Source organism: Anabrus simplex, chromosome 1 (assembly GCF_040414725.1).
Source record: "Anabrus simplex isolate iqAnaSimp1 chromosome 1, ASM4041472v1, whole genome shotgun sequence".
Taxonomy (NCBI): domain Eukaryota; kingdom Metazoa; phylum Arthropoda; class Insecta; order Orthoptera; family Tettigoniidae; genus Anabrus; species Anabrus simplex.
In genome coordinates this window covers 1,061,880,149-1,061,898,378 of record NC_090265.1, presented here as the reverse complement: position 1 = coordinate 1,061,898,378, position 18,230 = coordinate 1,061,880,149, and the positions used below count along the sequence as shown (strand labels likewise).

The 18,230-nt window shown below is 37.5% G+C and overlaps 1 protein-coding gene across 7 annotated transcripts in view; it reads right to left on the bottom strand.

The window, feature by feature from the left end:
* The window catches only part of scrib (scribble), an 884,084-nt gene that overhangs the window by 261,184 nt on the left and 604,670 nt on the right, over nt 1–18,230 (bottom strand). For all 7 annotated transcript variants that reach the window (XR_011017587.1, XM_067137118.2, XM_068225382.1 and 4 more), the window contains one exon: nt 1,551–1,661. Coding sequence is in view for 6 of the 7 variants with exons in the window: in XM_067137118.2 (XP_066993219.2) it covers nt 1,551–1,661 (111 nt within the window). In the remaining variant the exon portion in view is untranslated. The remainder of the gene's footprint in view (nt 1–1,550; nt 1,662–18,230) is intronic.

The following is an 18,230-nucleotide window of genomic DNA, read 5'->3' as shown; positions in this document are numbered from 1 at the left end:
TTGTTGTGCTGAAAGTTCAACACTTCTCACAATTTCAATACTTGCATGAATTTCTAACTAGCAGTTTCTAAATGAGTATTGCATTCGATATAATTCCAAAGTTTGACTTAATATATGCCACACTTTCTGACAAACTGCAGGAAAACAATTCCTGCGCAATCTTGATAGAAGAGGCATAGTATTCCACTTGTAGTAACTACAGATGTGATATGGAAAAGCAGTTTTGCGAATACTAGTTTTCATTCGGAAAGTTCACAATGATTTTACACAGCTACAGCTGTCGCCAAACCGCCGAAATATGACCAAAATATGAAATTTCTACGAAAAAAGCTCAAAATACGACCTTATGACAAAAAATAGCCAAAATATGCATTTATATGACAAATAAAAATAACTTAATTGTGACGATAATCACCTGATTTGCACCAAAATCCAGTCAGGTCAGAAAATAGACAAACTAGCAACTTTAAAATTTATTTAAACTCCACTTGGAGTAATCAATAACATTCTTCATTATTATTCTAAAGATTAGGTTTTTTAAGATCTAAGCTTATTCCTTATGCCCTCAACCAATGTGTTTATCTGAACGTCTGATGAATTGTGTAAGAAGTCCAAGTTTAATATGCAGTGATGGAAACAGAATCTTATCCCTGAACACAACATGCTCATTTCTTACATTGTGTGCACCTGGAACAAGTTCTTTTCTTGTAGGCCACTATTTCCTGGTGTAAAGCTTCAGTGCTCTGATGTTATTTTATAAGCTTCACTGGAAAAGGTTTTTATATCCATTCTCTTATGTTTTTCACACCTTTGAAAATTCTCTTATCTTTAGAAATGGTAGATATAGTTTTCATTGTACACACCGACACACACCGTAAAATGCCCTCATGTTGGAAAAAATTGTATTTAATCCTTCCATATCCCTGTTGAGTAGTTTTTATTCATGTAATCAGTAGCATGTTTTCTTGCTTAACACGTTATTTTACCTTGCCCCCTGCAGAAACGTTTTAATGAGGTTTTACTGTATTTTCACCCACATCAACACCGCTATTAAAATTGAGAGGACTTTTACTGTTGGTGAAACTTACAACTTGATCTTTCATCCCATTTAAATCATACCATTGTCTGTTGCCCACCTCACAATATTGTGGAGATCTTTTTGCAGTTGCTCACAATTCTGTTAACTTATTTACTACTCTATACAATACATCATCATCCTCAAAAAGCCTTACCTGTGATTCTCTTTACTCATATCATTATATGCATAAGAAAACAATGATCCAATGTACAGTTTTATTTTGTTTCAGGCACAGCACATAAACCATGATTATAATGCCAACCAGGCAAAGAAAACAGCCTACTTATACTTAAGCTTCAAAGGCATAGCACAGTTGAACAAATTATTATGTTTCTTTCCCTTCAGATGGTAAGACATGACAAGGTTATCCTAATTGTTTTGGTACAGTGTTAAGAATTATGGTTCATTTGAGCATCCTCAATTCAAATTACTGCAAAGTTTACAGTATATATTATTTATTTGCTTTACTTACATGAGATATGAATATTCCTGGCTCATTTCCACCAAAGGGTGTACATGAATGGTCAGTACCGCCAATGATACTGAAGCCAAGAGAACCACCCTCTTTATGTAACGTCACTTCCTGTAAAAATAATTGCATTTCATGTTGTGCACTGCTATTTTCTTTAATACCTTGAATTCACCTGCCAAATTAATGAACAAAATGTCATTGTTAATAACATACAACTTTGAATGAAAGCATCTTCATCTAGAAGTATTAATGTGTCAAGACCTGGCATAAGCCCAAAAGCCTATATCATGTCTATATCAAGAGGCGTGAAAGCATCAATGGCAATGTTGAAGGTACTTATAATTTTTTAATCAGATCGTAAGATGACATGCAAATAAACATTACTGGGTAAAAGAATGTTACAAATATTCATAAAACATGGCATTATAATAATAATAATTAAAAAATGCAAGTGAATATCTCGAGCTGAATTACAAGCTGAAAAAATCAGAAGTATTGGAAAGAAAAATTATACGGAAAATACTTGGTCCGTTAAGAACTACAGAACTCTGGAAATCAAGTAATGATAAAATATACCAGAACATAGGAAAAATAACAGAAACAATGTGGAAGGAGGCAATTGATATTTTTTGGGCATTTATACAGAATGGATGACAACAGGTTAACCAAACAGATCTTCAAATATCTTTGGAACAAGAAGTCAACAACAACCTGGATTCATGAAGTCAGGAAAAAAGCAATATAAAAGAAAAACCAGCAACAGAGAGAGAGAGAGATTTTTAGAAAGAGTTAAAAACAGAAGGATTCCAAGGTTGGGAGGAAAAGAAAACAGGCTCAAAATGGTCCGAGGAAAGGAAAAGGAGACATAGTAAGCAGATGAAGGAATATTGGATAAAGAAGAAGGAACAACAAAGGATGAAGCACTGAAATTGTCTCGTGGACCCTAGAAGACCCCAATGGAGAAGAAGAAGAAGAAGAAGAAGAAGAAGAAGAAGAAGAAGAAGAAGAAGAAGAAGAAGAAGAAGAAGAAGAAGAAGAAGAAGAAGCCACAAAAATTATGAAAGTACCACTTAACAATAAATCTCTGATATTTTACTACAATTCATAAAAGTTTACCAAAGAATATAACATCAAAAGGAAAAAAGTTTTTTTTTAATTAACAGAATTAAAATGTTCATATTCTAAGAATATAGAATTAAATTTCATTTAGAGATAAATATTAAAAGAGAATAGTTGGTGAAATGAATTTGAAGACATATTCATAACGATTCATAACCATACTTCAAGCATGGATTTCTCTAACTACAATCCACGAACCATCAGTGATGTGAGCAAGGGATAAAAATGTTTAAACATTTTTCTCATCAGCCCAGAGTGTGAAGAGCTAAACAGTTGCGACTATATCTTTCTTTCTCAACAGTTAGAATTTACCATTTTGTAACATGTGTCAATGGTTTTGATCACAACACAGATAGGTCTTATGGCGACGATGCGATAAGAAAGGGCTAGGAGTGAGAAGGAAGTGACTGTGGCCTTGATTTAAGGTACAGTCCCAGCTATTGCCTGGTGTGAAAGTGGAAAACTATGGAATTCCACCTTCAGGGCTGCCGACAGTATCTCCCAAATGCGAGTTGATAGCTATATCACTCAAATCACACAGCCACTTGCTCGGCGGTATTTAATCTTATGTAGCAGGTATGGTACCCAGCAACCCTCTCGACCAGTTGGTTTGTGTGGTGAGATTTTCAGTAGAGATTTGTGCAGTTATGAAAGTATCGTTTGTGCAAATGTTATTTTATATCTATTGAATGAAAATGTAATTGTTATCTTTATTATTAAAAAAGTGCATTGCAATTATATTTTATTTTCACTGATTAATTTTAATACATAATTTTTTATTACCTTCCTAATACAGTAATTAACAAACTGCCACAGGGACAAAACATTACAAAGGCACAACATGTTATACAATAATTCTTCTTCTTCTTCTTCTTCTTCTACCACTTTTCCCACACCTGTGGGATCGCAGGTGCGAACTGTGTTGCACATGTGGATCTGGCCCTGTTTTACGGCCGGATGCCCCTCCTGACACAAACCTTATATGGAGGGATGTAATCACTATTGTGTGTTTCTGTGGTGGTTGGTAGTGTAGTGTGTTGAGTGAATATGAAGAGGAAAGTGTTGGAACAAACACAAACACCCAGTCCCCAAGCCAGAAGAATTAATCAAACACGATTAAAATCCCTGACCCAGGACCCTCTGAACCGAAGGCCTCAACGCTGACCATTCAGCCAATGAGTAGGACATGGTTAAACAATAATTATTGCTCATAAAAGATAGGAAAATAGAAGAGAATAAGTACAACACCACATTATAATGTAGTAATAAGTGATTTTGTAAAATCGCAACAGATCTCTTCACTGCCAAGATTGCAATATATTTTATGGTATTAATAGGGATGCCTAGCATTTTGCAGGTCTTTACAAAAATGCTCAGTGTCGTTCTAGGAGCAACCACCAACAACCCAATCACCTCAATACATTCAAGGTTGTACTTATTTGTATGATAGGGCATTGTAGGTTCGCAGATAGCCTTCTTCTAATTGTCGACCTCCTGCTGGTGGTCTGAACCTTAAGGCTGGATCTAGTATATAGCCTGCATCTAGTATATATAAGAAAATATCCATAACTCACAAGAGGCAAAAACAGCATTAAACTTTCAAATAAGCAACGGAAGCTAAAACAGGCAGAAAAGGCAAAATAATAACTGTTCCGATTGTTCACAAATGTTCGAACACATGTCATTTCTATTTAATATTTTGACATATCCTCCAAGAAATAAAAGATGATGATGATGATGCTTGTTGTTTAAAGGGCCTAACATCTAGGTCATTGGCCCCTAATGGTACAAAATGAGACAAAATCTAATGACAATTTAAAAGACAAAATCATCTACCAACCAGAATTCAAAAAATGATGACAAAGAATGAATGGGTGAATATGAATTTAAAACCATCAGTGAATCGGACCCGCAAAGCCCCACATTCCCAGAAACTATCGTAAAACAATAATATTACTGACCAAGGGACTCCTTCTAAAGCACAATCCTGAATCGATGATGCTTGTTGTCTAAAGTGGTACAAAATCCAGGTCATCTGCCCCTCATAATGGTACTTATCGCTAGTAAAGTAGAACCATGTGTACCATTACACTTTTCCAAAAGTAAACTTTCAATCAACGCGATTACCCATAACGAGATGAAGTAGATAGAATAATTTCATTGTATGTCACAGAAGTCTAGATTAACATAATATCGAAAGATATATAATCATGATGGCAGTGTACAGACAATAACATGGGATTTGGATTGTTGAGAAGACGCAACACTGAGATAAAAATGACAAATTCATTGGCAATCCCAGCATATGGACGTATTGAAGATAAGAGGTAAAATTATTCCGATAAAAACTTTGTAAAAGAAGAGAATTGAACAAAAGGAGCATATTAACCATACTGATCCATTCAGTTGTCTCAAAAACAAGGCAAAATATAAATATAAAACGCATAAATCCATCTTAAATACATAACAAGACTGAACACCACCCAGCTATAAAACGCCAATTAAAATCAAACGACCAAAGAAGAGGCTACAATAACATGATCTTGCCAAAACTTGTGAAACAGATCAGTTTAATATAAATTTTGTGATAACTGCCGACATATTGAAGGTCTGAGCATACAAATTACAGACCAACCCAAGAAATTTATTAAGAAAAATATTTGATCAATTAGAAGGCCTTGAATATTTTTAACATCTGTCAGCTGATATCAATTATGCATTCTAATTTCATAATCGAGCATTTAAAGATGGTATCACACTAGGAAGATGGGCAACAGGCTACCTGAGGTTACCCAAGCCGAACCATGATGAGCCTAAATCGCAGAGAATGTCTGCCTAGTCAGCCACCAACCACGAGGATCGCTTCCGGCTGCAGAAAATGAGCCAGACCTAGGCCATTCCAGGAGCGGATGGAAATAAGATAAGTTTCTTGCATTAAAATAAGTAATTTGGTAGATAATATTTCTGTAGACCATGTATAGTCAAGTGTAGTAGTGATGCCGTTTTAAATCGTAAAAAATAACCTTCAAAAGCATTCTCGCAAGTGATTTCAGTACAGATTGATGTAAAAGGAGTTAGGTAGTCATCCACATAAATAAGCAAATCCCAGTTAGATATTAAAAGAGATATACAATCCAAGAAACGTTATGCCATAGCTGAAGTTCTTATAAGAAGAAAGTGTTTTGAGATTATATAGATTCCAAGTAGTAGTATGAAAGGAATGTAGGTGATATATTCTGATAATGCAAAGAGGTAATATGTTGTTATTGTAAGATAAGATGTTATGAGAGGTAGAAACGTCATCAGGCAGGATAAATGATACTACGAATTAAGAAGATGTTGATCCTATGTTAATAGTATATGAGAATAAGATTAATTGTGCGTCGAGGGAAATCGTTATTATGGAAAGTTGAGGTTAATAAGAAGAAATATGAGTTGAAATGGATAATTTATGAAGGCATAAGGTTACTATAAGAAAGAAATGAAAGATGAATTCAATGAAAGGATATACTATGATGAAATGAAAGAAGAGATGGAAGGTTTACAGTAATGTACATAACGATTGACGCAAACTAGGATAGCAAGTGCTACTATTAGAGTAATATTGTATGATATCAAGAATCCACACTTTGTAGTAATGGCAACGTATAGTTTTAACCTTCATGAAGTAGGATGATAGGTTGTGGTCATCGAGGGTATCCCTACGAAAGCAAATGTTTATTGTACTTGGAGATGTTAAGTAGAAATTCTGCTAAATAGCTACATTCTTTTAAATGAATCATGGCATCATTAGATTATCATAGAGGATCATTGCTACTGTATATAAGAATACGTACGGGATTGATATTGTATAATGTCTTCAAGTATGAGATTTCCCTAACGTTAGTTATTTCATGAGAGATATGATAGTTCTAATTATCATTATTTAACGACAAGCCAGACTTTATGGTAACTTTACTTTGAACAGCAATAGTAATTTTATGATATAATTATGAATGATAGAACAGTATTAATTTTTGTCAGCATATTTTTTTTTTTAAGCTGAAAAGAGAACAAGAAACTTATCGAATTTCCCAATGCTTGTGAAACGAGAGAAAATAATATGAGATAATTCAAGAATAAAGTTATTAAGCATTGTGTTTTAATGAACTGTGATATAAACATGCAAGAATATTTCAGATAACGAAGTATATTAAATTGAGAGAACATTATCGTAACGAAACTTAATTCTTTTTCCCAGGAGATCGCACATAATAATAATTTTTATTGATCAATGCTGTAAATAAGGAGTTCTTAGCCGATTTCAATGATGATAAGCAGAAATGACAGATAAAATGTAATCATCAACAAATGAATTGAACATACAGTACTAGAAGGTTATCAAGCATTCAATTTTGAATTTTAAGTACATCACATTAATTTTCTTTTCCTAGATTTTTATATTGTTTCATAACAAATTATAGTAAACTAAAATTAACTTGAGATCTTATTTATAGATTTCGACAGTAGTATAAGACACTTTAGATTTAAGGCGATGAGTCTTCGTGTAATAACATCGACCCACGCATATGTCAGATGGAGACATCCATCAAATTTACTATCAGATAGGTAATATAGGATTCGGTGTATCAGATTTTCTTTGATCCCACGTAAAATAACTAGATATTCAAGAGCCCTGAGAAGCTGATTGGAATTCCTTTTACATACACCATCCTGGACGCAGGAAGGGCGTAAAAAAAAAATTGGCGCCCAATGTGGGGCTCGAACCCACGACCCTGGGATTAAGAGTCTCATGCTCTAGCCACTGCGCTAGAAAGAAAATTCAGCCCAATGTTGAAGCAAAAGACGATGTGGAAATAAAAAGAAAATTTGCACACCAATGTGAAGTAAGAAGAAGAAAAAGACAGAGGTTGAAAAGAAATTTGACACCCAACATTGGAGTAAGAAGAAAAAGATTGGTTACAGCTGCAACAGACAATCAATTGCAAAATTTAGATGAGAATGATAGAATAAAATATAAATTTTACTAAGCTGTAAGATAAAAATTATGAAGATGTACTAGAAAACGTATGTAATGATCACATTGAAATGGGCTAAAACTGAATAATATAGTAAGGACTTGGATTATCTCACAATCTGGAACGGTTTAGTGTAGTTCGGCGAAGGAAATTTTGGGTAGTCTAGCCATTCACAAGCATACAGACAGATTAATAAAAGTACTTAGTAATTAAGGTACAGATATAAGTTTAGTATAAGTCATTATGGAAAACCTAGGAATTCTTACAGTATCATAAAAGAGTTAGAGAAAATATAAATTAGCACGATTTGAGGAATATCACAAGGAGCAAGAAGAACTACAGAAGAGAGACGAAGCAATAAAGAACAAGGAAGAGATAGAAAAGACGAGGAAAGAGCAAAGAGGGATATTAGAAATTCTGAAGGAAATAAGAAAACAGGAGGAAAAACAACAGCAAATGATAAGAAAACAGGAGGAGAAACAGCAGTACATGATTGAAGAAATAAGAAAGGAAAGGTGAGACATGGTATTTGTCATGTTGCGGTACTAATAAAAAGTAGCGTAGACTCACGGTATTCCACACATTATGGTACTACTCATAGGTAATGTAATATGTGCATGTAACGCAGACCTATGGTGTTTCTCATATTGTGGCACCACTTACAGGCAACGCAAAACTATAGTGTTCCTCACATAGGTGTACTAAACACAGGGACTTGTACTATACCGTGGTTTTCCTCACATAGTGGGTATTAATCATAGGCAAAGCAGACCCATGGTGTCACTCATATACGGTAGTGGTACTAATCACAGGCAACCCCCAGACCCGTGGTGTCTCTCACATAATGGTACTAATTACAGGCAATGAAAGCCCGTGGTGTTCCGCATGTAGTGGTACTAATCACAGGTACTGTAAATCTAATCCTGATTCACACAATGTTGCTACTAATCACAAACCTATTGTGCACCTAACTTAGTGGTACTACTAGCAAGTAAAGGTGACCCATGGTGTTCCCTGCGTGATGGTACTAATTACAAGTAGTCTCGTGGTTCTAATTCGATCATCCCTTGGTCACCCCATTTAGTCACCTCTTACGACAGGCAGGGGATACCGTGGGTGTATTCTTCATCTACATCTCCCACCCACAGGAGGTCAAGAAATAAAAGGCATTTGGCCTAACTTATGGGATCTAGTAATTAATTTCTCGTTTCAGTATCATGGTATTTGTTATTTTTCATGCTGCTTGCTAATAAGGAGTTAGTGTCAGGAGACTAGGAATGAAAAACTTATTGTGGCCCTGAATAAGGAGGGCTATTCAGCAAGAAAAAGTGCAACCAAATTTATAGATGTCCAATGTACTGCAGTGTATACGCTACAACAGTTTAATGAAACCGATACTAATGTCGTCCTTATCCGGCCCGGCGGCAACACGTCTGCCTATAACCTGGCTGCCCCGGGTTCGATTCCTGGCCGTGTCAGGGGTTTTTAATTGTAAGTGATTAATATCCCTTGCCTTGGGACTGGGTATTTGTGTCGTCCTTAACGTTCCTTTCCTCACATTCAACACACTACATTTCTGCAATTACACTGACTCGCAGGTTCCTATCATATGTTGAAAGTAGTGGCAAAAGATCTGCAGAGGTCGACGCCAAAAACAAATATTTTTTTATGAAATGAAATAAGTTATTCTTACTCTGGTAGACCTAATGCAACATCCTACAACATGGACGACTCCTTATCATCCAGACTAAGCTTCATGAGGCAATACATTTGGTGCATACAGCTCTGGATTCTATTTCAACTATCCAAAAAAAGGCTTTGTATCTATAGATACACAGCACCTAACAACCCATGTTCACATAAGCAGAACAAAAGAGACTACTGAAGGATCAGGAAGCAAAGAACTGGAGATCTGAGCAATTGACCACAGTCTTATTCATAGATGAATAGAAGATTGATGTCCTTGGAGGGCAATGAAGGGCCTAGGAGCAAAACAACCTTTTTTCAGGGTATGTCGTACAGACCATCTATCTTGAAGATCTGATATTCCCAGTCCTTTAATCTCCTTCTCAGTTTCTGTCAGACAAGTGGTACAAATCATCTTGTTCTGCCAGAAGATGAACAGGCAATTGGTCAATCTTTTGGGAGGCAGTCTAACTTTATGGCAACAGAAAGCTACCCTCCTTTCCCCAGCACATTTAGAGAGACACTCTATATGTTCGTAGAGCACAGAATTAAGCCATCTACAGAACTCACCTTCCTTTATCAGACCTAAGATCTTCATGAGAATATTCTTCTCTCTCTCTCTCTCTCTCTCTCTCTCTCTCTCTGACTTCCAGATTTTCCATCAGACCTCTTCGGTTCAATGAAAGATACTCCATGGAATACAGGGCTTCTGGTAATATGACTGACGTGTAGCGCTTCAGTTTCAGGTTGCATGACAGGCATATTTTGTTATAAGTGTCCTTTATCAGTCAACAGACCAGTTCCAACTTGTTGATTCTCATGGATAATGATGCTCTTTCTGGAAAGTTGGATTCAATCCATTTGCCAAGATACTTAAATTTTTTAGTCCTCGTGATTCTTCCCCATTTTAGTATTATCTTCTTAGTATTTAGCTTCTTTGATGTTGGTGAAGAACTGTGTTTTCTCCAACAACACTAGAAGATCCACTTTCGCTGCCTGTCTTCTGAGGCAATTGACCTGTATTGTTGCTGTATCCAGTAAATCGGCAATCAGTGCCATGTCGTCAGCAAAGGCCAGGCAATCACCAACTAGCCCTTTCTTCTTATGACCCAGGTATATCCCACTCTGGACACCCAAGTTGGTCACTTCTTTGAGCCATTCTCTCACAACAAGTGGGGAAAATCCATCCTCTTGTCTCACCCGTTTTTATCTCAAAGCTTTGGGTGTTAGTCAAGGTTTCTGGAGTGAGCATGCAGGTTTTGCTCTGTAATCCCAGTTCCTGGAAAATTTTATTAAGTGTTTCTCTATCAACGAAGTTGTAAGCCTCCTGAAAATCAACAAAGGAGATTACCACATAGCGGTTTCTCATTTTGGAGTATGCGAATACAGTTTTAAGGTTAAGGATCTGTTCAGCACAGGATTGGTTCTTCCTGAAGAATAGGAGTGAGAAGGAAGTAACTGTGGCCTTAATTTAATGTTCAGTCCCAGCACTTGCCTGAAGTGAAAGTGGGAAACCATGGAAAACCATCTTCAGTGCTGCCTACAGTAGGGTTCAACCCACTTATCTCTCGAATGCAAGCTGACAACAGACAGAAATAAATGGTGGCAGTAAGTTGGAGAGGCCAAGGAACAACTGAGGTACCAGCAGCCACAGTGAGTAAAATAAGTAAGTAAGTAAGTAAGTAAGTAAGTAATGGAGTAAATGAATGAGGAGAGAGTGAGTGAGTGAGTGAGTGAGTGAGTGAGCGAGATGGCTTTCAATGTAATTTCCTCCACCCCACATCAACCCCTTTTAGAGAAGTTCTTCCACCCAAAGCCACTGGCCCCTCTAAGGAGTCAAGATATCAATTCACTACAGCTAAAGACTCAGCAGAGGGTTTCTCACTGCAGAATCTGCACCATTACTGTAGTCAAGTCCGAGAGAGAGGTGGGGAGGGGCGGAACAACAAAGCAGCACATAATAAGACGAACACAATGGGAGGTCGGTGTGGGAAGAGGTGGCAATAAAAATTGGAGACAAGGTCACATGGTAACACAAAAGGACAAGGACAATCTCCCTTTTCCCACACTAACCTGCCATTGTGTTCATCCTACGTGTGTTCCTTTCTTGTTCTCCGCTCAACCCTTTCTCTCTCTAACTTGATTTGACACTTGTTTGTTCCTTTCCCATACCATATCCATAATCATCCAAATCATCATCTGCCCCTGGCCAGATACTCATTAAAATGAATTAGCTACAAAATAATTTCATGTGAATATTTCTGCTTTCATGACCCGTGCTTGTAGACATGATATAGGCTTTTGGGCTTATGTCCTTGACATGGCATAATTCTCCATTTATCCTATGAACATGAATAAAAAGTGTTGTACATTGGAGTTTCACTGTTAGAAAAATGGTTCATAAAAAATAAAAATAAAAGAGAGAGATACTGATGTTTGTCAATGATATCTGAACATTAACATTCTTTGCTGAATGCAAATTTCCAGCATATGTCCTCAACTTCTGTTCTGTTACCTCTGATTTAGTAATGAGTTACCTGCAGTGACTTTTACTTCTTTTGCCTGCTTTTGCTGCAAAGTGATGTCGGTGTAGTGCATGCATTTATTTTGGTGAAGTAAAGAACGACAATAAATAAAACACCAAGAGGATGTCATGTAAAAATCATTTGTAATGAAGAGCCGAGTGACTGAGGACAAAAACAATCTGAAGCTAATCAGCGTTACAGAAAGGAGTATATGGAAAAGTTTTCATGCTTAGGACCACTGAAAATTTCACTGAACCAACTGTTTTGAGAAATATGTAAGTGTGATTTTTCAGTTAAACATGCAGGACGCAATGCAAGACGCTTTTTTTTTTAACTATAAAAGTTATGATACTAGTATTATATGAACTGAATGTTATTTTACATTTATTTTGCTTCCCTTTTCTGCAGCAGGCTATGCAGCTATGGACAACCAATTATGAAGATTGGCATCTCCGTTTTCATATCTATCAATGACAACTAAACTCTCATACATGTTGAAAGTTTGTTTTACATGCATTATGTGGGAGAAAGTTCAACCAGCAACAAACAGTCAATCATGATATAAATCCAAATGGAGAAACAGTTTATGTTTGTTAATGAAAGTGGAAGATGTTGAATTATAAGCTATCTTGCTGTAACTGGAACTGTTATGGTACATGTGGTCTCCATCATATGGCTATATCAAGGCAGAAATTCTGAAATAGATATAAACAAATAACAATGACAAAAAGACATAGTTTAATACTAAAAGTAATATAAAACAATACTTCAATAAAAAATAGCATCACCATTAACAAAATTGTCACACTACAAAATATTGTAGAAGGAGAGGATAAGGAGAGAATGCCCACTGCCCAATACTAAGCTTTAGAATATAGCAGCTGTCCAAACCATAGACTTCAAACACAAACAGCAATATACATCTGTTAACAAAGTTCATCCAAGTTAATAAGAAAATGTGCAAATAAGAAAACATCAAATTTGAACTATGTGAAGGATTTTTTTTTCCCTTTTTTGTTGTTTTAGCTCCTTAAATAACTTATTTTACATGTCTACCTCCATAGCACAATGGTTAGCACTATTAGTTGTCGTCCTCAGATTTGGATTTGATTCCCAGTATTTCCAAAGATTTAAGAAAAGCAGGAAGGCTGACATATGGTTAAAAATGGTACATGCAGCTTACCTCCGAGGAGGTGTGCCTGAAAAGGGCTATACCACCTTGGGATGAGGACACAAGTTGTCCAACTCTGTAGCATAATGATTAGCATTATCAGCTGCTGTCCTCAGAGGTTTGGGTTTGATTCCCAGTAGTGGAAGGAGGGAAGGAATGTGGTGAAAATGGCAATGCAGCTCACTCCATAAGAGGTGTGCCTGAAAAGAGCTGCGCCACCTCGGGGTGATGATATGGGTTTACTTAGTTTATATCACTGGTATATGATTATAACGAAATGTACTCACGATGTAATGAGATCTTCCCTATTACAGAAGGTGAATTCTCATTTCATTACTAGATGAAAGTTTAATGAACAACAAAATAAGGTAATACTGAAATAAGTCTGAAAGCGATAATCCTCAACTAGTGCTATACAACCACTGTATCCGGCCTGTGATGTTAAGACTGAAGGGTAGAGAAGCAAAGTGTAACAAGAGAAAAGAATGAGGAATGGTGATGGTGATGATACTATGCCAGATGTCCTAAACTTAAGAGATATTTGTCGAAACACCTGCTGCGGATGGGGAGAGCAGAATACATCCATGGTATCCCCTTTCGGCTGTAAGAAGTAAATCCACAAGCTCTCAACCTGGGAGTGTGGGACGGCAACCACAGACTCCCTAGCCAAGTCTGGCACTGTCTCCACTTGTGTCAAGACTCCTCACTTCCCTATCCAACCTTTTTTGGTCAACTAATGCTCTCTTCTGACCCAGTCAGTATTAGGTTTGCTAGACCTAGGAAGTCTTTGTGATCCTTCCCTTTCTTTTGCTGATAATCTCACTTTCTGAAGCGTTGGATCTATTCCATTTTTCCTCTGATTAATGTTACGAGAGGATGGTTGCCCAATTGTACATCCTCTTAGAACAATAATCACAACCATTACCTGCATGCGCAAACAAGGGGTCCTGACAGAATCTGGCATTACCTCTACTTGCGTATCCCAGACTTTCTTTCGTCAATTCTACCAAAACTTCTTTAGTCAATTTCTTTCTATTCTCTCCATTTCCATTACCCAGTAAGTTCACTCTTTACTTTCATCTTTAATCAAGGAGCTGATGATCTTGATTTGAAGTCCCTTTAACTACATAATCAATCAATCAATCAATCAAGACTCCCTAGCCAAGTCTGGCACTGTCTCCACTTGTGTCAAGACTCCTCACTTCCCTATCCAACCTTTTTTGGTCAACTAATGCTCTCTTCTGACCCAGTCAGTATTAGGTTTGCTAGACCTAGGAAGTCTTTGTGATCCTTCCCTTTCTTTTGCTGATAATCTCACTTCCTGAAGCGTTGGATCTATTCCATTTTTCCTCTGATTAATGTTACGAGAGGATGGTTGCCCAATTGTACATCCTCTTAGAACAATAATCACAACCATTACCTGCATGCGCAAACAAGGGGTCCTGACAGAATCTGGCATTACCTCTACTTGCGTATCCCAGACTTTCTTTCGTCAATTCTACCAAAACTTCTTTAGTCAATTTCTTTCTATTCTCTCCATTTCCATTACCCAGTAAGTTCACTCTTTACTTTCATCTTTAATCAAGGAGCTGATGATCTTGATTTGAAGTCCCTTTAACTACATAATCAATCAATCAATCAATCAATCAATCAATCAATCAATCAATCAATCAATCAATCAATCAATCAATCAACTCCTAATTAACTACTATAGTGTTCAGAAAAACTGTGATAATATAATTCCATCCAAACAGAATTTCTGTGCGTTAGTAGAGCTAATGGATTTGCAGCATTTCAATAGTTTTGAAAACCAGCTTAAATCTAGGAAGTTTTGCCATTCTTCTGATTAAGATTTACTCTGGAAAGTTCTATCAACTTAAAACTTACACTTGGTAGATAGTGGGTTTGAATCCCACCGTTGGCAGCTCTGAAGATGCTTTTCAGTGGTTTTCCCATTTTCATACCAGGCAAATGCTGCAGCTGTACCACAAATAAGACCACAAACACTACCTTCCCAATCCCACCACTTTCACATCCTTCTATTGCCAAAAACTTTCTATGTGTTTGTGCAACATTAAAGTGCTAGCAACCAGGCGAGTTGGCCGTACGGTTAGGAGCGCGCAGCTGTGAGCTCGTATCCGGGAAATAGCAAATTCGAACCCCACTGTCGGCAGCCCTGAAGATAGTTTTCCGTGGTTTCACATTTTCACACCACACAAATGCTGGGGCTGTACATTAATTAAGGCCATGGCCGCTTCCTTCCCATTCCTAGGCCTTTCCTGCCCCATCGTCGCCATAAGACCTATCTGCTATCTGTGTCGGTGCGACGTAAAGCAACCACCAAAAAAAAAAAAGAAAAAAAAAAAGAAAAAAAGCGCTAGCAAAGAACTGTAAACTCATAAGCATATCTGGAATCAATACATCAGAAACTTTCCAATTAAGAAAACTTTATTATAAAATATAACATAGACCTAAGAAAGGAGGTCAGACTCAAGGAGAAAATGCGGGAGAACTTCCAAAAAAGATGGAGGAATTCCGGGAAGCCTGCACCTTCTTGTAAGAAGAAACACATCCACTACTTGGCAATGATCAATATAAATTCTCTCCTTAAGACAGGGAAATTAAAACATACATTAGATGTCCTACTAACAAAATATGATATTCAGATAACAGCAATACAAGAGACTAGGTTTAGAGATGAAGAAGCGATGGAATCACAGGGCTATAGGATCTACAAAGTAAAACCAGGTCAGAGAGTGATGAAAAATCTGGGCACAGATTTCATAGTCAACAACAAAATGTTCAACTCCATCATCTCCTTCTCATCTCTGAATGAAAGAACATCCACCTTAGCCTTCAGAAAACATACATAATTATCAACTTCCACGCACCAACCAATGATACCAACACAAAAGATAGAAAACAGGTAGAAAAGTTCTGGGGAGAACTAGAAGAGACAATGGAGAGAATACCGAAACATCACACAACAATCCTAATGGGGGACTTCAATGCCGATATTGGGAAAGAGCGAAAATTCAAGACCGTAGTTTGGGAATATTCAGCACACAAGAGAACCAACAGGAATGGAGATGGCAATAAGGGAAAAAAAAGGATTGGCCACAATTACAGAAGGCAATATTAGATGTAGCTACAAAAACAATTCCGTCAACCAGAAGAAATAAACATCTGTGGTGGACCAAGGCATATGACAATGCAATTGTAGAAAGAAAGCAAGCATGCCTCAGGTGGAACAGTAACAAGAGCAACGTTAACTCTCTTAACAATCAGGAAATCCACTGCCAGAATCATCATAAACACTAAGAGGCAATACAATAAGGACATTATCAACCACGCAGAAAAGTACCTGCGCGACTTTCTACCAAACCCTCAAGACCGAAATAACCCTGTATTCATCCCCTACACTTCACCTCTGGGGACCAGATGGGAGGATGAATATTAACAATGTGGATTGCACATTTGTCCTAGCAGAATATTTCAACAACCCAGAGAGAAACTACTCTTTAAAATAAAGGATATTCCTAACTCAAATTCCCTCTCACGAACTAAGGAGGAGATCCGGAAAGTCATTTCTGAGCTTAAGTCCAACAAAGCAGTGGGTGAAGATGGTATCATCGCAGAATTGTGAAAATATGTAGATGAAGATTCCATTCAACGTATTTGTGAAATTATAACTGACATCTGGATAACACAGAAACTACCAAGTGACTGGAACTTGGCTATAATCCACACTTTACACAAGAAGGGAGACAAGTCTGATCTAAACAACTACAGAGGAATCATGCTCAGATACTTCTCTCAAGATTAGAAGTTCAATTGGATTGCTGCATTGGAAAGTATCAAGCAGGATTCAGGAAATCATGATCATGTGTGGAACAGATCCAGAACCCCATAACTATTCTCCCTAGAATATGAGCTTTTCAGACTTTGTGGCAATTTTCGTTGACTTCCAGAAAGCTTATAATTCCACAGATATACAATCTCTCCTTCAGACCTTTGCTGAATTGAGACTACATAATAAGACCCTGAATCTTGTAAAGGCTACTTTGAAAAACTTCAAGTCAAAGGTAAAATTCAGAGGGGAACTATCAAAAAGCTTTACTATCAGAACAGGTACAGCCTCCGTGGCTCAGGTGGCAGGCGCCGGCCTCTTGCCGCTGGGTTCTGTGGTTTAAATCCTGGTCACTCCATGTAAGATTTGTGCTGGGCAAAGCAGAGGCGGGACAGGTTTTTCTCCAGATACTCCGGTTTTCCCTGCCAGCTTTCATTCCAGCAACACTCTCCAATATCATTTCATCTGTCATTCATTTATCATTGCACCAGAGGAGTGCGACAAGCTTCGGCAGCCAGCACAATTCCTATCCTCGCCGCTAGATGGGGGCTTTATCCATTCCATTCCTGACCCGGTCGAATGACTGGAAACAGGCTATGGATTTTCATAAGAACAGGTGTTAAGCAAGGGGATGGTTTATCCCATAATCTCTACAAATGCATGCTAGCGAAAGTCATTCGTGAATGGACGAAAACTCCATCAGACAACTCCGGGTTGACAATCGGTTTTAAGGACAAGTTAAACATCAAATGCCTGGGCTTCACAGATGACCTTGCTCTCCTAGCATCAAGTATGGAGGAAGCTACACACCAACTCTACTTCCTCAGTCAAATAGCAGCTAAAGTAGGGTTGAGGATTGCTATTAAGAAAACTGAGTTTATCACCAACATCAGAGATGGCCCAACTCAATTCCACACGGGGATACAGTAATAAAGAAGACTTAACTCCAACAAAAATCTGGGAGAATGGATAACCTAGAACATCAGTGAGGATCTAGCCATGAAAGCCAGGTGTACCAAACCAGAGAGAGCTTTCCATCCCTGGAGGAATGTTTACAAGTCCAAATCCCTTTCCCTTTGCCTTAAACTTCGACACTATGAAACCATAATAAGACGTTCATTACTGCATGCGCCAGAATGCTTGAATATGGTCAAAACGGGACAATTCTGGAATTTGGAACTGAAAGATCGAAAGGTCCTGAGGAAAATCATGGCCCCATTAAAGAGGGAGGTGAATACAGAATAAGGCATAACAATTAGCTTTATCAACATTTAGAGAGCATAACATCAGCCATGAGAAAGAGGTGACTTA